The sequence below is a fragment of the Rhyacophila brunnea genome, unplaced genomic scaffold (assembly GCF_057557595.1).
Source record: "Rhyacophila brunnea isolate RB1 unplaced genomic scaffold, BYU_Rbru_1.0 scaffold_2, whole genome shotgun sequence".
NCBI lineage: Eukaryota > Metazoa > Arthropoda > Insecta > Trichoptera > Rhyacophilidae > Rhyacophila > Rhyacophila brunnea.
Window position 1 is genome coordinate 14904215 of NW_028232859.1, and position 24789 is coordinate 14929003.

Below are 24789 nucleotides of genomic sequence, written 5' to 3' on the forward strand. Positions count from 1 at the left end.
TGTGCCTACAGGAAGCTGGTATTCCAATAGATATGGTGGGAGGCGTTAGTATCGGTGCATTCATGGGGGCCCTCTGGTGCAGCGAAAAGAATATTACAACAGTCACGCAAAAAGCGAGGGAATGGTCAAAGGTAAATATTAACCTACGAATATGTTCATATTTATTTGAAATATCTTCTCCGGGCGGTTTATATGGACTATGTCAGACTCTTTTACATTCATTGGTTTTTAGCCATCCGCTTCAACAATGGGACGTTTCTATTATGGTGTATCTTTTTGACAAGCCTAATCTGTATTTTAGATTTAAATTTGTCTTATTGAACTGCTCTAGCTGATGTTACATATTTTTCTTTTCATATCAATACATTCAACTGTTTTTCGTTTATCAAATATATCTTTGTACTTCATATATCTATCGTTAGATTTTGAGCATCTTGCATATCGTAAACGTATTAAATCCATACATACTACATGTTGTCAATTTATTGTATACTCTTGAACACTCCTATAATATTATAATTATTCTCTATATAGAATATAGAGGATAGTGTTGATAATTGAAAACCTCTTAATATCATTTGAAATGTATTGTTGTAGAAAATGACCCAATGGGGCAGACAACTCCTGGACCTGACGTATCCCGCCACGTCAATGTTCTCCGGCAGGCATTTCAACACGACCATCCGAAGCACGTTCGAGGACACGCACATCGAAGACTTGTGGCTGCCCTACTTCACTGTCACCACAGATATCACTGACAGTTGCATGAGAATACATCGCCATGGTAACTATCAAACTCTCGCTAACCGTCACATGCACTTATTATCTAACCATCACCGGATGTGGGCTTTTCAAGGCCGTATTATTATCCAATTAAAATGACGTTTTAAAACTCAATTATAGATACATATCCTAAAACTTGATTCATTATAAATGATCTTTTTCCCTGTTTTAGCTTCAAATCAGCTTTATAACTATTTATTTTGTTCCTCTTAATATTCTCGAAATGCAGAAGTAATTAAATATTCCTAATAAAGATTTATAATTAAACATATCTTTAAATCAAATCTTTAGTATTGCTATTAACAATTAAATTAAATTTCCATTAGTGTATTTAAAGTTTATTCAATGTGAGCTGTTTTTTTTATTTAATTTTTATTATTCAATATTATTTATCTGTTTATTTATATTTAGATTATATTATATATGTTGTACAAAATGGTCTCACATCTCTAGAATAACATCGTCCCCTAAACAATTATGTACAATCAATTTAAATACTATAATATCTAGCTGTTTCTCATAACTATTCTAACTAATTCATGTTGAATCGCTGTTTCAATTTATTTTACTTATTAAAGGCATGTACTTGTCCAACTATGAAGTGAATTGATATACTAAAACATTAGAATGAAATTTTTTTAATTTATAACAATAGCGTACACTTAACTCTAGAAATTGTTCTACAACTTTTAATATACGGATTTTCAATTTAAAGACAGAGTGTTATGTGTACTGAATGTTAAATACGTACTTTACGTAAATTTTTTCAACACTTCATGAATAACCTAAGTAGTTTATTGTTATATTTGTTCAATTATTGAAATTTGTTTGTATACCTTATTATAATAGATGTGTACTATTTAGGGGACTATGAAAAATTACCATACATCAGAGATGTGTTTTGTCGACCTGTTGTATTTATTATCAGTCTATCTTTGTCTTCAGTGTTGTTGTCTCATCAATTCGAATGACTTAACTTTTAAAAAATAACAATTATCATTTTTATTTTGCACCCATATTAATATTATTATTTGTTCCATTTCTTCTACTTCCTGTTGTCAACTAATCACTCTTGCTTCATCTCCATTCTCTCTATCCTTGGTCATCTCATGAAAGAACACTGTCATAAATGAGGGCATTCATAACTACATTCAAACAATTGCAGCCACGCATATTTTAACATGGTGCTATACATATGTGTCATATGATAATAATGTGACGGGGCATTGGTTTCAAGGCTTAGCATTGCCGTGTGTACCTACAACTGAAACAGTACGATCTATATCGCCAGTTATGAACTATATTTACATATATTATAATATTTCAAGTAACCCACTTGTATAAGATGCTCAAGTTTTTTTTTTTTGTTTTGGTCACATTATTACTGAGCGAAAGATATTGACTATAACTTTATTCTTCACATTTTTACTTTTATGGACGTAGTAAAATATATTCAGCTGAATGTTAGCAAACATATTCATTGAAATATACTAATACAATATAAAGCTTAGTTTATTGAGCTTCATATTGTATATTATGGGTAGATACATTATACAGGTACTTAGGTCCCAGATACATAGAATATTGATGTCAAGTTAAATCGAAATGACAACAAAACCCATGTATATATAAATGGAATAAGAAACTATGCAATGTTGCCTTCCGTGATCAAATTTGTTGCAAAAATATAAACTTTAAATCAATGGTTATACCTACTGTCCGATAAGAAGATCTAGGCAATAACCGGAAGTCGCTGTAGTCAAAGTGCGGTTAAAAACAGGAGGGCTTGTTAGTTCACAGTTTAAACACGTAGGCAAGAAGTTCTTGTTCGACAATACCTACAGTGTTATCATTTGTATATTTTTTATTTACAAGGCAATAAAATTTTATATATTAAGTTGATATTATAGATATCAATCTATGTAGTGTCATGAATAATATAATACAACATATTCAATACTGATAGTCTTTCGTGTTTGCGTAAATAATCAGTACTCTACAAAAAATTGTTTTGTTGGAATCCAGTTAACATCCAATAACATTATAAACTGTATTTATTTGATTGCCCGTTAACATAATCAATCGATTTTATAACAACTATCAGATCTATATATAGGTATATGGCACTGTCTGAGCCTGCTATCTGTCGTGCGCACATACCGTTAGAAGCAAATGAGACTCTTACATTAATTACTAAAATGTTTAATGACTAGTAAAATTTTATGCATCTGGGCGTTAATCGTTTGTGTGGATTCAGCATTAACATTCTATAAATACTACCTACAAAATGGCATTTTTTGATACATTGTTAATTAATAAATTCATATCGTGCTGTACAATTCTCATGTCATCATCGTAAGATAGATACATGAAATTTAATATACTATTGAAAAATAAAGTTATATGTCATTGATTTGATGATCGGTCTTTCAGCGATGGTGCGATGTGATCACAATGTTCTTAAATGCATCTCATACATCAATGAAAATATTTGTTTAATCAATCCTTTATAGCTTTTATATATTGTAATTAACTGTGCTTAGACTGTTTCGTCAAAATTATGCCTAAAATAGCTTCAATAATACAATATCAAAGACCTCCTTGATGAAAAAAATTTACTCAAATATTAGTCTGCTTTTTATGTGTATTCGATCTAATTAATATCTATGTTAACCGAGGAATAAGAATAGTGTATAATTATGGTTTTTGAAGCTAAATTATATTATTTAATGCCGCCCAACATTTTGATTAAATAAAAAAAAATTAATTCATAGAGTGTAACTATGATTCTATCGTAATTCTCACTAAGGGCACAATTTTATTATTCAATTGACCAAATATATCAAAAATCAACTAATATTTAAGTGAAGTTTATATTTTAATTTTGGGGGTCGATGTTCCACGAATAAAAGACTATAAGTTATAATTATTAATTTTTAAATATAATAAACCCATCATATATTTTTTTTTATTTTATACACACATTTTAATTCCTACATTATAATATAATCATCTCATTATTTTGTTTCAAAAATATCAGAGACGGCAAATTCCCTCATATTCATAGACAGCGTACATTATAGGATAATGTTATGCAAATTTAATCTTTCGAAAATATTATTTAAATATGAAAATACCTATATATCATGTAATAATCATAGTGATCAAGATCATCCATCTGTCAAAATAATATATTATGGATAAACTTATTATTATTTTAGACTGTCTGACCGTTTTTTTGTTAAAAAATTTATCATAACCACATCAAATAAATTTACATTAAAGTATTTGTAGTTAACCAACCATTTCTACATCACACTAGTAAAATATGTTTTTATATAATGTTAAATATAGCTGTTACTATACCAATCAAGCATTAGTATTTATATCAATAAATCGTAAAATGAACTTTAATTTAGCTTTCTACTGAAAATACAAAAAGGGATGCTCAAATAAATTACTTATTTAGTGATATACGTATTCTTGACAAATAATACTATCACAAGGTAAAGTTTGCAGTCACTATTATGTATATAGTCTATGAATGCCATCTCTATCATAAAAACTATTTTTGGTGGATTGTCTCTTTTAACAATTTTTGTTTTCCAATGTTTCCAGCACTATGACTTACCGTACTGATTACGAAATATTTTGTCATTTTATTAGATAAAATTTTTACTCGAACATTATACATAACAGTCTGTTCAGTCAAGTTGGTATCTTCACTTTACAGCCATATACATTTTTATGTATAATAAAGTAGTAGTGTTGTTACTATACAAAAAAATTGTTAACTGGAAGATTTGAAAAAAGAACACGGGAATCGCTTGTGATTGGTTACTTCAGCAAAAATGGTTGATTTTTTAGCTATCAAATTTAGATGTGTGTATAATAAACAATCCTTTTATAATATATATTATATATATATTTATATCCCTCATTTCCATAATACTAACAAATAGCCGGTTTGTTTACCGATTTGTTTTGTGGAACATTTATTTTTTTCTTCTACATGCCTACGGGTATATAATATTGATGATAAATCTCAAAAGAATGAGAAATTTCAACTCCTAAATTATTGTAGGATGGTAAATGGTATATATCTCAACGATATATAATTGTAAAAAGCTTTTGATGTTTTTTTTTCATTTCATATTATGTGCATTTGTTGAAATCAAATCAAATGAAATCATTCTAACCAAAGAAAACCTCCATAACACCTCAAGTAAGTTTGAATAAAAAAAATGGTTTATTAACCCTTTATAGGGCAAAGCATTTTTTTCTTCATTTCAAACCGACCTCTATCATTTTGCATCAGATATTTAATATCTTAAAACAATTTTAATATAAAAATAAAAAATATCTATCAGAAATTTGGAAAAACTATAATATATGGTGGTTTTTTTATCAACCAGTGCCCATTCAGGTGTTTTTTTTTTTTGATTTTTTGATATATTTTTTTCAAATAAAACAAATAAATAATGGTTCTACATATTATTTATTTAATCATAAGAAAAGTTACAATTCATTTTTTATTTTTTTACACCCATTTACCTAATACTTTTCAAAACATAGTATGCAAAACGGTACGTTAAAAAATAATATATGCGTTTTGGCTCTCTAACCGTACTACAATAATCACATCGACAGCTCTTTTTCTTAAATTTACTCATGAACTGAAAAAAAAATAAAACATATTATCCTAACAGTACCTACCGACCTACAACATTACCATATTACGAAATGACCGAGAAAAATGGAGTATGCTGGGGGAGGCCTACATCCAGCAGTGGATAGACCCCAGCTGATGATGATGTTACTTCTACAGTCAAATATAATACAATACAAGCCCATGAAAGTTGCGATATTGATACTAATTTAGTACTTTAGCATTCAATTGATGTCACAACTAACAAAAAAACACCTTTTCTTCGAGGATATTTTGAAAACTTTTCCGATCCCAAATATTTTGAGTAAAACTAAAATACATTTATGATAGTATACTATATTCACAATAAAATATAACTATACACAGCTGCCTAAGCCGTTTTTTTATTTTTAAAATAATTCTAGAGGTCAGCCATGCGAATTGCAAATTTGAGGTTATGTACTTCCCGCTTGGCAATAGAATGACGAAACAAGTACTCTGTCAAAATATATTTGTAAAAAATATAATGTAAATCGATAAATAAATGCATATTTAATACTTATGTACATACTTTTTTTCACAAAATATAATATAAATGGGAACAAAATGACTTGCAAAGTCAAGTGTCACTCGCGAATTCGTCGAGTCGCGACCGCAAACGCGCAATGGCTGATACATCGACCAATCGATGAAATAGTGTTTTGCGAGCGATTGACGTACACTTCATATTAGATGGTTTATTTCATAACCAGAGAACGTTCTCGACAACGTCTTGACGCACTAAGGTTGATATTTCCATATTTAGTGTATGACTTATAGCTCATAAATGAGGTGGTTGATAAATAAACCGTTTTCGACCTTTGCCCTATAAAGGGTTAAAGAAACCCTGTCAGCCTGCATCTTGTAAAAATGATTTCAGTACATCCTTACTGGTTAATTTGATAGATGCAATTCGTATAACCACGTGTGTCAATTGTTTAAAAACTAAACCTATGATTAGTATAGTTTTAATTAAAATTAATAGTAACTGCGACCCCAAATGCGAATTGTATAATACATTTCAACAAATGCCAGAATATCTGAAATTTAATATAATATATTTTGCACAATAGTTTTTTCTGTTTCTATTTTTAGTATTTGTTATGCTTTTCAATGTTGCTTTTTTGGAATTATATGTATATGGAAATTACGCTCCAACACTTAAACTGAAAACATAATCAAGTAAAATAAAACATTTTAATATGTTTTAATATAATTCATATAAGAAGATATTGTTAATAGTTTTCAAATGACTATGTTTTCAGTATTATTCTTGTAAGCTTTCGACTGCACACAAACCAATTTTTTTTTACCGCCTTCAAGTTAAATAAATGTTCATGAAATGACCTCATGGCACCTCCATAATTAACAAAAATCTTTGCATGCTCTTAACAACTCGCGAGGCTAATACTACAAGGTTCTAAGTGTTCGTCCTTGAGAAAACAAACCCAACAATGAAGTACTATTCTAAGCTGCCTCATTGTTACTTTTATTTCGCCAAGGACAAACACTTGGAACCTTGTAGATCTCCACTCGCGAACTGTCAATCTGATATGGCATGCTGTGTATTTTTTTTTTACTGTAGACTGGCCTTTTTTTCACATGTGGTAATATTTTTTAAGGTAAAATTGTTTATGGTACTTTTTTTTTAAAAGAAATAATTATGGGTATTCAACATGGTTTATTTTTCACTAACATGATTCAAAGTTGCATTATTGAAAGCTGTCGGAACACACACTTGATTATTATATTTCAGTATTAATCAACGTGTTATGAAAGGTTTGTATTAACAGTCTCGGGATTCATTTATACAATTATATTGTATTGCATTTATACATCTCTTTCAGTAAAATAAAACCGTAAACACACATGTTAGCGTCTGCTTTTAAACCTGTGGGACCCAAAATGCACGGCCTACTTTTCACTATGTGATTTATAGGAGTCTCATATGCTCCACTTAGCAGCGTAATTGGTCGTTACTTCCTTTTTTTATACGTTCACATACCAGTTGTCAATAATTATTTCTATAATGTAGGATATATTTATATCAACCTTTACAGATCTTTACAATAAATTAACCACTATAATAATGGAGGTGGGGTACCCATAAGTCGTGAATCGTTTTTAAACAATAAATCAAGTCTTAACATTTTCAAATTCTGGAATTATTGTTTTGAACAAAAAAAAAGGTTTCTATCACCCCAAACTAAAACAGCGAACTGCCGACCATCAGAAGGACAAATTTAGTATTGTATACAGTTTCATTTTCAAGAACCGCAACAACGATAAAATTATGATATCTATGTGGAAATTTTAAGGTAAATGAGTGTTAATTGGAAATTTTCAGCAATGATTTTGACTTGTCTGATAGTGCTCGAAGTGGGCGTCCTGCTAAATTCTTTAATGATACTTTAAAATCACCGGTTGAGTCGGATCCAAGACCACTTGCAAGAAATAGCTGACACGACACTCGAGACACCTTTATGAAATCAAAAAGGTATCTAAAAAAGTCATCAGAAAATGATAATGCGAGACTCCTTGCAGCAAAAACAGTCTAAGAAAACAATAAAACAAGACATAGTCACGATATTGCGCCATCAGATTATCATTGTGTAAATCTATGGAACATTCTCCCAAAATATATTTTTTTTTTAATGTCTTATGTTCAAGTTCACCAAGAATCATATTTTACATTACAGCCAGTGCGGGATATACGCAGGAGGCATGAGCCCTGGACTAATACATATCGGGGGGCCCTAAAATATCTTATTTTAAATTATATTATTCTTTCCAATTTCGCAAAATCTATTATTTTTAATATTAACCTTTATTGACATTTGGGCAAGTGAACTTGATCGATTTTGGCCAATAGTGTTTTTTGTTGTCAAATTTTTATTTATTGACAATATTGACCTTTAGATTTATTTAGAAATTTAGTTGCAGATATACGTACTGAGAATTTTTTTTAAAGCGACTTAAACATTTGGAAATGTATTCTTAGAATCGGGCTCTCATATTGTAGAATCTAAAACCTCGCAAATTCGCGAATTCTTCTGCTGGATGGTTTTTTCGTTGATTTTTTTAAATTGGTCTTCAGTTTCTAGGGTCCCTACTAATTCGGGGGCCGGGGCTAGCTCATTTACCCCTATTGTAAATCCGGCGTTGATTGAGTATAACTAATAATTGAATTTACATTTCTCACCATCATTTTTGAAGAACCATAAAAATCTCTGAAAATATGAAAACTTTATTGCAGTAGCCGTTTGCATGTTTACATTCTTCAGTTTATGTATTATTTATATTTTATTTTATTTTTGGGTTTGCGTTATGTTTGTCACTACCTTGAAAATGATTCAATACTATTGGGAATTTTGTTATTGTTTATGGTCCTAAAAATAATCTCTAATTAAATTGATCGTAAAATTTTGTTTTGTTTTTTAAATCATTAATATGTTTTTTTATGAAATAGGTACATTTATAATTTATTGTGTTATCCTAAACCACCTCAATCATCACATATGTAAATTAGTAGGCATACAATGTGAGTAAATTATTCTTATAATCAATTGTTATATCTGAAAATAATCGGGTCCATAATATTTAATCATATGTATGTAATAACATAGAAAACATTCTCGTAATTATTAATTTATTACATATTATTAAAGTCTTGTTCCCTGATAATGTTGAATCATATCTTCAAAAGTTGAGTTGTTTTCTTTGAAAGAAATCCTTTATGTAGAATTTGTTTTGTAAAAGTCACATAGCGTAATAAACGAATAATTGAATATCATCCATTTATATTCTCTTATTAAAAATCTCATAATTTTTTTCATTCGAGTCATTTATAAATTAAGTTTGATACCTAATATGTTAATGAAGAAGTGTTCTTTGCATGGTAAATTCTCCTTAAAAGATATCTACATTAAGTTCAATAAAGATTGCAATAAAATAACATTTTATAATGTATGTCATTTATACAAACTTGATGTCACAATCTTTCATATTTAAAATCAAGATAAAATGGTAAAACCAATAGTCTGTGTTAGAAAATAAATTTAATAATTTAATTATCCTTTCAGCATGAGATAAAACTACAATTATGTTGTTTTTACTACATTTTACCTATACTCTTAGACGGAGTAATAATAGAGTAATAAATCAATTTATTACTCCGTACCACATTTAAAGATGGTTAATTAAAATCAATATTTTGATAGAGTTCACCATGTGAGTTATACACTTCTCGTAAAGTGATCTTAGTGAATAGTAGAAGTGATCAATTCATTTTTAAATTGCCATGAATTACCACAAAGTACACTTAATTTCTTGAAAAGATTTGATTTACTTATTTTACCCATTTGCTATTATTCAGAAATTGACAATTATGCTGTGGAGATCCGACATAAATAGTGCACACTAAACTTTGTCAGTCATACTTATTTGTTTTCATTGAATTAAGAATATAAATTGCAGATGGTATTGGTTAATCAGTAAAAATGTCTATGTCTCTAAAGAGTGCATCGATCAGCTGCACAGCCCTCGCTATTGGTGCCTAATAAGCTTGACATGAGGAAACAGTTTTCATCCAAAAGAGGTCATGGCTGCAACCATGCATGTTCTTCATGGATGCAGCGCTCGAAATGGAAAAGTTTACGAACCGGAGCGCTCGAAAATTTTCTGAGGATATTAACATGTTTATCAAATTTGATGTGTATTTTATAAACATAAGTGTGATAGATTTTTTGTTATATGGCATATCTAGCTCAGACGGTCAAATTATTTTGTCCACGAGACGGAGCTTTAACTTTATAGATTTCACGAACCGGAACAGCGCTCCGGTTATTTCGAGCACTGGATGGATGCATATAAATTAAAATTTTCCAGAATATTAGGATTGGAAACTATACCACGTGAAAGCAGGGAAAAATGCTTTAATAACAGAAGTGACCTACAATTATTATAGATATTATTACAGATAGAAGAATACTTTTTATCTATTATGATTTTGGTTAGGCGGAATTTTAAAAACTAACCAACACCATCTGTAATCTGTATTCTTATTCAATGAAAACAAATAAGTATGACTGAAAAAGGTTTTTAGCGTCTACTATTTATGTCGGATTTCCACAGCCTACCTCCACCCTTCGCCACTGGTTTATGTATGTACTTATGTTTTTAAAGAATTCTTTCAGTCATATAAATAAATATATATTGAAATTATTAGAAACTTAAAATGACAGATTTAATTTTCTCCACAATGGCTCCAACAGGGACAATGTATCAAAATATGTTATTATTTTCTTATGAACAGAAGTGATTCATAACATAAATATTCTAGATTATGTATATGTTTTAAGGAAATTTACCGTTGCTTCTACGTGTACAAAATTATTTAACAGTCAACATTATTTGTACATAAAGAAAGGAGCAACTCAGCCGCTTAATATAACGATATTGTACTGCACTCTGCTTCTTCTGTATAATTACTACTATCAAACTCCTCCCTACATTCCCCAGTATTCATCTTTTTTTTTACGACAATCAAACATTTAAAATAAATTATATAAAAAATATATTATTATACTTACTACATTGTAGCTTCATATTGATACATTCATTTTACCAATATTTTCAGCATTGTCAACCACACTGAATGATGTCAGCCGTTTTAAATATTAGATTAACTACAAATTAATAATATTATTATCATTTTAGTTTCTTTGAACAAAGTTGAATTATTATTATGCTTTTTGACTAATTTAGAGAACTTGTAGTGGGCAAACATTACAATAATTAACTACCTACCGTTTAGATTGAAATATTTTTAATTATCTCCCCTGGTACCTATTTATTGATCTAATAATGTCTTGAGAAATATACCATTTTTAACCATGACTGTGATAGAAAGTTTTGATTATTATTTATACAAAAGAAAAAACATCTCAAGACAATTTACTCAGCGGACTCTACATTATTTGTGAATACGGAAACTTGTCATATTTCATATCTTACTAAGTAATTTAGATTAAATAGATTAAAATTTGTATGATTATAATTTGAAGTTTACACCCACGGTGGCCGCGCGGCATAAGCGTTGGACTATCACGCTGTGGGTCTCAGGTTCGAATCCTGGGTCTGGCAAGTACACATATTGTTCTTCAGTTTGTGTGTGAGTCAGGGTATGGACCTAATAGGTTGAGCAAGTGGCTGACATCCATTTCTCGTAAAAAAACAAAATCTGTTAATACAAAACCTCTACTCTGTGGAGGCCCATATGATCCTATTAGGATCGGACATGGTCAAAAAAAAAAAAAAAAAATTTGAAGTCACGAAAATAGTTATTCATCTTCCTATTATACAAATAATCAAGAGTCCCCTCTTTAAAACAGCATTAATACAGACTTCGTTCACTGTTTTTATAACAAAAATGAAAAAATCGCCATCATGTCGATGATGAAATGAAAATAAAATGGCGGCTCGCGTTTGGCAGGGTCTCTGTGGCGCTACATCCGCGCTTCCATGTCCCTCAGCGGCTACATGCCGCCTCTGTGCGACCCCACAGACGGTCACCTGCTATTGGACGGCGGTTATGTCAACAACCTGCCAGGTAAACCAATCACAAGCGACATCGCCGCTATCTTCATCGCTCGACCTTCAGCTGCCAAAAGAGAACTATGCCAATGGAGTGAAGATTGATCCAATTATGAATGTATAATGTATTTGAACAAACAGATTATAGTCAGTTATAAATACGACTCGTTGACCATAGCTTCAATAGCCTGTGTTGAAGAATTGGTTTCTTTCATGTAACAAAATTGTCTTTGAAGAGAAATCCCTCACTGTTTTAAAACATAAGATAATAATTCGCACACTTTTATTATAAATAATGAGAAACATTCCCCATTTAAGAGATATAACGAATTTTGTAGACATAATAGAAGCATAAAATGATATTTTTATAGATATTATGATAGAAATGCCTGATTACTTCCATATAAATATGAATTGTCATTTCATTCCTTTGATTTGTTTGAGATTGCAAAAAATCATCTTGTTGAACACGGATGATAAATCTGCATGACACTGCATGAAATATATAAAAAGTTTCAGCTTTGTGAGTATGTCAGTGCTTTAAGTTACGTCATAATAAATATTCAAAATCATAAAACTTGTTCTGATGAAAGAAATCAAAATAACAATGATGGTTTCAGTTTTGGTCCTGTTTGCCATTTTTTAATAAACTAAAATTGATACTTCAAAATAGATTATACATCCATGGACTCAACTATTCTTTTTTTTTTTAATTTTATGGCTATTGTGCGATGTACATTTCTGAATATGCATTGATAATGAAATTATATTGCTTTATGATTAGTATGATTATCTTCAAAAAAAAATTTTATTGTAATGTTATTATTTTAAAAGTAAAAACATTAGAATGGAATATTTTTACGAAATCACAACTTATAGATGTTATTGTCTATTTCGAATGTTTACAATGGCAGTAAGTACCTATTGATTGTTTTTCAAATTGAAATGACATCTCAATTCCGTAGAATTCGTTTCTTCAGATTTTTGATAATACACCAATTTTTGTTTCAGATGTCATTCCCAAAATGGTAAAAATACATTAAGATTTTTTCTAATTATCTTTCTATATTAGCTATATCGTTAAGTGTACATAATGTCATATACATAGCTTTATTTTCATTTAATTCAACAAAACATGATCAAAATAATCAATGCACTTTTGAAACGTACATCTTACATTACATTCCATTTTAACTTAACACCGCACACTTCCATTGATAATAACTTAAGTTCACTGATTACACTGGTAAGTCTGTATATTAATATTTATTTCCTGCTAAGTCATAGTGCTGATAAATATTGGATTTGTTTGTGATTTGAAATGGATTCATTGTTTTAAAATACCAACTTAATATGGTATAAATAACTTTCCAAATCTAAGTCTATCTATCCGTAATGGAAGCTAATTAATTTGTAATATTTTTTAATAAATTTAAGTTTTTATTACCTACCTTTCTAATTCAATTTTCTGCATAAAAAAACTATGAGGCTATTCAGTGATTATTTTCATAGAGTAAAATAAATTGAACAATTCCTATTTCAAATCACTGTTACAAGTTTTAAAACACATGAACTTCATTTCAAATAAGGTCCTTTTTGCTGTGAAAAGGAGTGTGTAAGAATGAATGTGTTTTCGAGCGAGAAGTATTAATGTTAATCAGGTGACCTGTGGCGATATTGCCGGGCCTCGATGAGCATCGCAGGAATATTCCCGCCACTGTGCGATCCAAATGATGGCCATCTTTTGTTGGATGGATGTTACGTTAACAACGTACCAGGTATAATTTTAATCATAATTTATTACTTACTTTGATGGTTTTTTTTTTAAATCCCATAATTATTGGAGTCTCCCAAACTACATAATAGAATATAATATATGATATCATTATTTAAGAACTTCTAATTTTTAATATAAATCTACAGGTTTGTTATGGAATATTCTCTATTCGTGAAATGCTTATTATTATATATGATTTCAAATATTTATTATCTTGCGAAATACATATATTCAAAAATTATATAACTATGTGAAATATTGTATAAGATATATTTATAAAGTAAGTCAACGGTCAGAAATTAATGACTCAGGAAGACGAGATCTTTTAAGCTGATCATTTTATAATTATTCTTGATCAATACTTTCTCCACCATATTATGGCAATAGAAACAAGAAACTATGGTACTTACCTACCTTTTTTCCAATATCAAGTCGTAGCATGAACACAATGACTATGTTGTTACTAAAAATTAGATGAGTATAAAAACCGGATCAATTATTACTAATTGAGGAGTTCAGGATTTAAGGGATAAGCCATGATCAGTTTTCAGTTAGCAGAGGTATACCTATTTATGTATGAAAATTTATAAATATTTTATTTTCAACATCGGATTATATTTTAATAAACATAAAATATCAATATTTTTTCATGGCATAGAAATAATGCCCCATTTAAGAACTAGACCTTATTGACAGAATGTTAAGAACTGTTGTATGTTATGTAGAATTTACAATCGCATAGGTGTTTAACCTATGCTCTTAGACCCATTTAATCTTAAACTCCTCAATTATTGTAATCACTTAACATTCAACATTTTTATCTTGGTCGTTTTTCTTTCACACGAACATAATATTTACAATTATATCTCCACTCAGCTGACATAATGCGTGCGTATGGAGCAAGACACATTCTCGCAATAGACGTGGGTTCACAGGATGACACGGATTTGACAAACTATGGAGATGACCTGTCTGGTTGGTGGCTACTCTGGAAAAGGTGGAATCCTTTCGCTTCGCCTGTTAAGGTGCCCAACCTGCCTGATATTCAGAGCAGACTCGCCTACGTCTCTTGCGTCAGGCAACTCGAGGTGATGGCTGATTGATTTTTATTCATGTATTTATTTTACCAAACATGTACTGACATCTAAACTTATTTTTTTTTTAACAGGAAGTAAAAACGTCAGACTATTGTGAATATATCCGCCCGCCCATAGACAAATATAAAACTCTCCAATTCGGTTCGTTTGATGAGATAAAAGACGTTGGATATCAACACGGGCGAGGATATTTCGAGGGCCAAAGACGACGAGGAGCCTTACCGGTATTGAGACAGGACGGCGGAGCACATAGAGCCCCTCAGCAACACCATAATGTCAATGAGTAAGTAAATTTAATTTATGATTACAATGTTTATTTTCACAAAGACGTATATGTGGAGTAATGGAATAATGACGATGTCATCTTCCAGGTACACATTCACAGACCTGGCTCAAATGGTTTGCCAAGTGGCTCCGGGTTCCCGGCCTGACGACAGCTCCGACGAATCTGACGACGACGGCAGAGAAATCTACTATGAAGGCTATGCATCCGAACCCAGCGCCGGAACCTTAGATGTATGTTTCGATTTCATTTTGTATTTACTGAAAACACCATTCCATCAAGTCCGAGTATAGAAGTAGAATTAATTATGTTCATCGAGGTATTTACTTGTTTTCCTGAGATAACCCTAATAACTAACATCTTACTAACCCGTCTTCTTGCATCTTCCTGGGAAAATGCAACAAGACTGGCAAGCGACAGTGATTCTTGGAGGTGCCATGTGGTTTTCATATTCTCTCAACTGAGAAACGAAAGTGGTCAAGGCAGAAGAAGAATCGCAGTTCATTGAAACATCGGATCAGGAACATCAAAAATCACCCAGTAAAAGCATAACTAGCAAAGCCTGAAAAATTGCAATAAACTTACTTACAGCATTCAAATTTTGCAAGTATCTATTCATCCAGTAATTCTTTAATTATGTTATTATTATTAGTTATTATGTTATTAATAACCAACATTAAGAGACTTCAAACCAAATCATAATAATTAAATACTAATCTGCATAACTTCAATCATGAAATGCCAACTGTAAAACAATAATATCAATGCACATACTCTGAATGCCTAATACCACACCTCATTACACCAAAAATTTGTTAAATCCCTATTCATGTTGATTGATTTGAAAGAACTCCATTACATTATACATATTATACACATTCATTACAATGAAGAGAAACAAAACTATCAATCCATAGGCCGAAACAGCTGTCGACATGTCCAACTCGGATTGACATAACTTTGTTTCTTGCCATTAATTGTCAATATGTTTGTCAGATGGGATCCAGCTTTGAGAGTTCCTGGAACAGTGAGACGGATTTGGTAGTAGGAACTTATTGATTGACAAAGAATTCAATCCCCAACAGACTGCACCAACGCTTACGGATTTTTTAAAACATTATGTATGACTCTTCCTAATATGGTGGTGGTGCTGGGAAAACTTTTTGCCATAATAATTTTGCTTACATTTTCTTTTACAAATCGCTTTCAGCTTCAAAACTAACATTTCTTCCTGACTAAACCGACTTTCTAAAATTTAAGGACTTGCAAGGAAAGGATTAAGATGATTGTTTTTACATAATATTAATATTTATAAACAATTTCAGAGATATCAATGCCCTAATTTAGTTTTACACTCTACCATGGTAGAATATTATTATCATATAATTATTACAGTCAGGGGCGGATTTATCGATACTTACATCAGCATCAAGGATTGTAGAATTATTATCATCTCTCAAAACTTATGTCAAATAATGAAAAGATTTTTTGATTATTAAGAAAAATGCAATGTCTTTAAGATGCGTAATTAAAATATAAATTTAATGAACAGTGAGTGCATCAGGTATTTAACATAGTTTATCGATTATTTCACATACAAAACATAAAACGATCTTCATGATACTGAAGACTTTGGAACCATTTTCAAATGAAACAAACATATTGCGAAAACTATTAACGCAGTCTGTAACAAAGGCTTTTATTAATGACACATTACTTGTGGAATTGGAGAAGAGAAAAAAATCCAATAAATCGATGTTCAAGCTATTTTTCATGTCATTTAACGAATAAAAATGAGTGTTGAAAAGTAATGAGACCTACTCAGAGGAAATTGATTGCATCGGTTTATGAAATGGACAGTCTTCGTGTATTTTTACTATGGGAGAGCCCAATTGGTGTTGCAATAGAGACCTCGAATGGTTAAATCCGCCTGTGATTACAGTCTTATGTAGAGATAAAATCCATTTTTAATTGGTACATATTATTAAAATGCTACTGCGAGATAGTTTTGCTTGAAAGACTTATTTTTGCTTCCATTACATTAAAATATGCTGATATAACTCATTTTATTCTCTGATGGTATGGTATGTTGTATATGATATATTATAGTAAATGTTAATTATGCATATTTCTTTTATTTTGTTTGTATAGGATAGTCATCGCGGTAGACGCATGGGAGGATCACTTTCACTCTCCGAAAACGAAATGGACTCTGAGACAGAAATGTACGTGCCAAAGAAAATTAACAAACGGTGAACAAAGCGTCATCTTCCCTGAAGACTGGATACTTTTATGGAAAAAATAGGATAGAATTAAGAAATATATGAATGACACTCGCTCTTCAGCATATTTCATGAGACCGGTTAGCAGTCGACGATATTGATTTGTGCATTTTTCTTGTGTGAAATAAGATATAATATTCCTAAATATTCACAAAGAAAAAGTATAGACTCCTGAAAACTTGACATATTTTCAGAAGTAAAACTGTTGCCATATAAATAAGATGCTCATAATGAAATGGCGAGTATTTTTAGTTTCTTAAGAGTAATCGTTAAGCGTTACTCGCGGTCAGCGAGTGGGTAATGCCAAATGTAATACATGTTACCAGACATTGACATTGTGTCATTTTCAAACACATTTCTCAAGTGTTAAAATTAGCAATTATTTTCATTTGTATTGTTACATACCTACTTCACTATTTTCATTAACGGGAGATTCTCCTTCAGCGACGGTAATATCATTATACATTATAGGCATTTAGACTAGCAGCCGAATATGTATGATTGGCAAGCTCAATAAAAAATTCTTCTTTTCTATTGAAAGTAGAATTGACAATAGTAATATGTATAATATTATTATTTATACAGTATTGAAACACGTATGATATTTTAATATTTGTAATACATAGTGATATTTATTAAAACTAAACCTACTACATAATGATAAATTAACAATTATTTAAATAGGGCTAAATAGGATTTTAAGAATAGTTATAAAATCATGCCATCGTTTATTTTATTACATCGGCCTTCTATCGTTGTTTTATTTTGTTGTCTAGTTTTGTGGACGAAACTGTTTCATGTAAATTAACTTTCTCTACAACTCATATTTATCTAAGTACTTATTATATATTCGCTGAAAAATATAATCATGCAATTCCATTTGCCTTTTGTTTTACTATTTTATAACTTGAATCTAATGTGTATGTATAATATTTATTTTTAGACATTTTGTAACTAATCCCAAATGGTGAAGCTAGTCTATATTTTGATAAATTTATTAAAAACTCAAAATTATTCACTATGTAACCGGGTTGCCGATAATGGCTGAGATGTATAATTATTCTGTGTCGACGTGAATGCAATAAAATTGATAAAGTCATTATATTATATGTCCAATGGCTAACGGCTGTTGGCTTTCTCAATACTAGTACAGATTTCAAAGACTTATTAGGTACATTTAGGTATTTAATTTGAATCATGATATGAAATAAGTACTTGAATCGCGAATTTTTCATAAATAAATATGTAGTCATGTCCAGGATAGTATGCCATTTTAATTTTTGTAAATACTGTATTTGATATGGATTATATAAAGATTGGTGATTAATTATTATGAGATTGTTTATTTTAGTGATTATTGAATGTTTTAATTATACATGTTGTGCAGTATGATTTCAATTTCAATGAAACTAAAAGTCGACAGTTTATTTAGTATGTTAAACGCTCCTTTTTCCAGCTGATTCGGCCGATTATTTTATTGTTTGAAATAATAACATAATTAAAGTTGTTTGTAAATATAGAAAAATTTACGATAATAATATGTTAGTTGGTTAGTGTTTGTTAATTTTCAAAATATTGATCTCTGTTCTCGCGCACCATAGTTACTTGAGAACTATATAATAGTAATGAGGGATATCTTTACTCGGTTCTGATTTCTAATGTACATAAATAGAATTTAAAATTATGACATTACCTATCTTAACCCTTCCTGCAGCCCGATTATTCTTCAATCAAATTTGATCTTAATTCATCTTTCAGCTGTACACTTCAAAAGCGGTTTAGGTTTATGAAACTTATCAATACGGTCGACCAAACATGTCCCGTACACATACTGATACAGCAAAACGTCGATTATCCGAACTAATTAGGAATGAAAATAATATGGATAATCGAAAAATAACAAAATTTAAAGGTAAAAAGACAGTTAAAACTGGGGTTCTCATTTCACTAAAATCAAAAACACTGTTTCTTTACCATAGCAGGGTAGTATTGTACTTCCATTTATTAATTATATGTTTTAAATTTTACCTTTATCATATAATCATACGAAACCGGTGGTGATCAAAAATGAATCCAGATAATCGAGGTGCAGATACTATTTGTTAAAATATTCTAAATCCATTATTATGCTTGAAACAACAAAAGACTTAACATATTCTAAAGCATTCACGTATAAATTAGTATTGGTAAATATATTTATAATGCAATGTTACGATGAGTACAACCGAGAAATTGTGAACAATACATCTAATGAAATTTTGCTTCTTTTGGTCATTTTCTCAATGGACAATTTTGTATGTCATACTCATTGTACTCCGCTGGGTGTGGACACGCAGCCTGCTAGCTGGTCTACCAATGTGAGTTATATTTTGTTTATAGAGAGCTTGGAACGGTGTGACTAATTATTATGTTGATACTTGGCATGCCATTAGGCGTTTAACAGAGGGTGAAGTGTCCCGCTTTAATAAAAATGTTGAAAAATACTGTTTTAGATATTTGGCCTAAATATATATATTTTGAATTTCAAACACAGTTACCACAAAACTTTGTTTTTTTCTATCGTTAAAATTGAACAGTTTCATTATTAATGGATCTGGAAAGATGTCCCTTTTTTCCCAATACCAATGATGTAAGTGAGTTGACTTGTATCCACTCACATTTTGCTTATTTAGTAAATGCATTCAATTTTCGAATTAATTTGTAGTGAGTATTTATTATCTCAAAGTTTTAATATTATGTCAGTCAGTAACAATAATATGTTGTCAGTTTGTAACCAAAAATACAGGAAATGGTAGTATAAAATATGAATGCCTGCAGGAATATGATTCAATTCATGACCATTATTATAATATAAGATCTCTAAAATTAGTTTTACATAATATTATTTATGACGTTTAATCATAGTAATAAAATTTAAATCTTTTCCCAATCACAAATATATAAGCCTAAAATCGAGCACTGAAATTTTGTAAATAAATTCTTATCCATTATTATACATATGTCCACATTTCTGGGATGTAGAAGAAATAATCAATAAAAACCCATATATTTTTTCAATGGCTATAATCCTTAAAGAATTGCTTTTTACACTTTCCATTTATAAGTGAATAATTATAGCTGATGACAGCGTTTTTTTTATAGAAATTGTGATGTTTTATACAAATTTGTTGTCAATATTCATAAAAATAAATAAATGAAACATTTTTATGTGTATTCTTTCTCCATACCCTTTTTTACCATGGCTGAATACTTTTAAAAAACCTCTAAATCTGATTAACAATTTAAAAAAAATAGTTAGACAGTATGTAAATATTTTGACTTTATCAATTGACAATACATATCGTCTATGTGAGTTCAATACCGCGTATGAGCCAATATGTTCAAAATACGTATTTTTGGCGATCTCGGTTGAACGGCACAAGCCGCATTGATTGGTGCATTCAAATTTTGAAATTGACCAATAGACTAACTTGCACTCGGTTAAAATCAATACTTCGCATGAATTATCCATACTAAAGAAGCAAGCAAGCCGCGTATGTTCCTAGATCCAATACAGCGCGGACGAGCGGAGAGTTGTGGCAATACCGCGTAAGGTCCAACTGATTTACAAAATAATCCTATGGAAATATATGGCCACAGACGCATACGATAGTAAAAATATATTTTCTAATATAAAACAGGAAGACACAATAAACTGCATTTAAATTTATTTTTTATTGACGAAATCACAAGGTTTTTTGTCCCTCCTAAACATTTTGACAAATGGTTCTTCGGCGGTATTGAACTTACATAGACGATATAAACAATCTTATTTTAAAAATGCATTTTTCAATAATATATAAACTTGACATCATATTTTTATTTCCACCTAAAAATTGAGCCTTCGTGAAGTCTTTCATAGGATTATTTTCAAAGACCAGAAAAAAAATCTAACTCGATCACAAACTGATACAGTGATTTTCAATTCTAGAAATATCAACTACAACCCGACTGGTAGGGCCGTGGGCTGTCATTGAAAGAAACTATCAATACTGGGTTTATCAGTATCAGTGTGAAATTATGCTCATCTGTGAGGGATTTATTTCTAAAATAAAAATCGCAAAATCAATATCGCTATTGAAATAAAAGTATCAGTCATAAAATATCAGTCCTACTGACTGGGAATGAAATGCATATTATACCTTACTATGTTATTAACCTTGTGTAAGTACGTTCTTTCAATGCTATGTTTAATATATTGTCATCTTGGAAAATAAATTAACTACTGCATTACAACTGTCAACTGATTTATGTTGTGGTATTTTCATGGTGAAATACTACATATTTCACGTAGCGAAACTTTAACTCTCCATTATGATATCTCTATATATATAAAAATCTCGTGTCACGATGTTTGTGGTCGCACTCCTCCGAAATGGCTCGACCGATTTTTATGTATATTTGTTAGATATGAGAATAGGTCAACAAGTATATTTCATACCGCTAGATGATTAGGGTATCTCTATCCAGAAAAAATTTTACTTTTATTTTTTTGAAATTTTTTTTTTGTATTTTATTATTTGGCATCAAAAAATACTTATAACCCCAAATTTTCACCCTCCTACCCCCACGCTCCCATTTTTAATCGCGATTTTATTATTTTTGTATGAACAAATTTAACCGTCGTTCGTATTTCAAACAGAACGAAATTAATTATGTTGTTGAATGACAGATGGCGCTACGTCCGAGAAGAATTCAAGAGAAGCGTCGCGTCATTTTGACATTTCATTCGGCATATCACAACGCAGTGCGTGCAAAATTTTGTACGATTTATTTTAATTTATCTATTTTTGTGTGCGTGTATTACAGTGCACAATGCCAGCAAGACGCAAGGGGGGCCATTTGGGCCGTCGAACGAATAAAGCAACAAACATGCGAAATAGTAGAACAGACGAACAAATCCAACAAGATAACAAAAACGTGCGTGTGAGCATGTCGCAATTGCGTGCATCTCAATCATAAGAGGCACGAGCTGAACGAAATCAACAACGACAATTGGAACGGAGCCAAGCGCGCCGGTTCGTAGTTGATACACGCGGAGCAAATGACTGACAACGCCAACAAGTACATTGAGCATTTACATCCGCTTCGTTCCTTCGTCTCGCATTCGAGTACGAGCCAGATATTGAACATTCCGCTCATCCAAAAGTGCTGATTGGTGCTATGGACAAAGAATGTCCCCATTGTCATGCGCTCAAATTCAAACATAGTCAGCCGGGATGTGTTGCGCATCAGGAAAAGTGCAACTACCAGAAATTGAGATACCACCAGAACCATTGAACGGCTTGCTTATCGGCACTTTTCCAGATTCAAACCTGTTCCTGAAGTCCATTCGCACATTCAATTCATGCTTCCAAATGACTTCGTTCGGAGCAACAGAAATAGTTCACAAAAGTGTGGCAATGGTCAACAATTCCATTCTACGTTCAAAATCAAAGGCCAAATATACCGCAATGTAGGCTCATTGCTGCCAATGCCAAACGAACCACATAAATGTTTACAAATCTACTTCATGGGCGGTGAGGACATCAATCGTGTGGATGCACGTTGCGGCTACAATAATCTCAATTCGCCTAATGCCAAGCGCATCGTCGGCGAACTTGACGCCCTATTGAATGAGCACAATGAATTATTGAAATTCTTCAAAGTACACATGCACGATTTGCAAAGTGACAATCACGCTATTGTCATCAATCCTGATAAAACACCAGCTGGAGAGCACGTGCGTCGACTCAATGCACCTGTTGTTAACGACATTGCTGGAATCATGGTTGGCGACCGCACATCGACGCAAGAAATCGTGATTCGAAGAAGAAACAATAATCTGGAGTTCATCGCCGACACACGCCGTTCATACGACGCTCTCCAATATCCGTTAATTTTCTGGAAGGGACAAGGCGGATATTCATAAACATTAAACAACGAGATCCTATCACAGGTAATTCATTCATTATGAACATCATTACTCATTTTGAATTGAGAAAATGAATGGTTGGTGTTTTTTTGTTTTTATCGGAGGTCATCGTCTACAGCGCTCCATTCCTCTTTCTGTCATAGATCCCATCCCCACACACGATACATTTGTTATTTTTTATTTAACAACCAAAATATTCACTAGAAATAATTTATATGGCAGAACAACGTTTGCCGGGTCAGCTAGTTAATTTATAATATTCGACATCATCCCAAAATTTCGGTTTCCATACAATGGCAGTAAAACACTGAAAATTAATTTATATACAGTACTCTCTCAGTAACCCACCACCCCAAAAACCAGACAAGTGTCCAATTAGTGAAAACAGCGCATTAATGCATACATACAAAATAATATGGCAAAAATTAAAACTGGTAGGTATTTCGTAAAAATAGTTTTTTTGAGAAATTTGTACTAGCAGATTACGGTTTTATTTATAATCAAATTAAGTATTTACTAAATTATACATATTTATAAACTAAGTTTATTAACTAAATATTAAACAGTAAATCAGTTGACACAACCAGTTGTTCAGTGAGGCAGATATTCTTGAATGGCTCACGATTCCTGGCTTTCCCTACGACCAAAAGCTTCATTTTGTGTGTCCCGTTTGCATTGGAGCAAGCCATAATTGTGATGCGGTCCTTGGGCACTTTCCTCCCTGGTACATTACTTTCTTCGCGATGAACGTACGTTTAACGAAGGAGAAGTTTCCGAACCCGTCTCATCTGCGTTGTATACTTGTAAGCGGCGGACTACTGAATTTAACAATCGAATACCGGCAAATTATAGAGCTTGATTTTGTGCTTTCAACTAGTAAAAATAACGGTGGATTATAGCAGTTGTTGGATAATCGAGCGGTGGATTACTGAGAATGTTACTGTATGTAGAATTATGGGCCCAGGTAGCGAATGAATGTCAAGAATAAAGAATGCGGATTATCTTTGAAAACTAAACAAGAATAATTTGTAGACTGTATGAAAAAAGTATAGTAAAACTTAACCATGAAATAGCGTTGATTGCGACTTCTTCTACTGCGCACAAATTACAGAAGGTAAATTTAAATATTGTTACCATTATTATTTTTGACTGCTCTAACATGAAATTTATTGCATCGTTTTCTCTCGCTCGGCGTCGCTTTAACTGCATCATATTTTCTGTCAAAACTACGGAACTTCACACCTATGCGGTATGTTTATAATAAGCATTTCATGATCACACAGAATATAGTAATACGATAAAAGAGTATTCTTGCAAACAGTGTTGTGTTGAT

At 31.3% G+C, this 24789-nt stretch overlaps 1 protein-coding gene across 4 annotated transcripts in view; it reads left to right on the forward strand.

Moving 5' to 3' along the window:
* sws (patatin like phospholipase domain containing sws) overlaps positions 1-19630 on the forward strand; it is a 75403-nt gene extending 55773 nt beyond the window's left edge. For 2 of the 4 annotated variants that reach the window (XM_085946375.1, XM_085946372.1), the window contains exons 21-27: positions 12-131; positions 598-784; positions 11964-12080; positions 14718-14929; positions 15010-15221; positions 15310-15454; positions 17373-19630. In XM_085946375.1, coding sequence (XP_085802501.1) covers positions 12-131; positions 598-784; positions 11964-12080; positions 14718-14929; positions 15010-15221; positions 15310-15454; positions 17373-17477 — 1098 coding nt within the window. In that variant the 3' untranslated portion in view covers positions 17478-19630. Of the gene's footprint in view, positions 1-11; positions 132-597; positions 785-11963; positions 12081-13725; positions 13843-14717; positions 14930-15009; positions 15222-15309; positions 15455-16217; positions 16343-17372 lie in introns of all 4 variants that reach the window. The other 2 variants (XM_085946374.1, XM_085946373.1) reach the window with 2 other exon arrangements.
* Positions 19631-24789: the final 5159 nt, after the last annotated feature.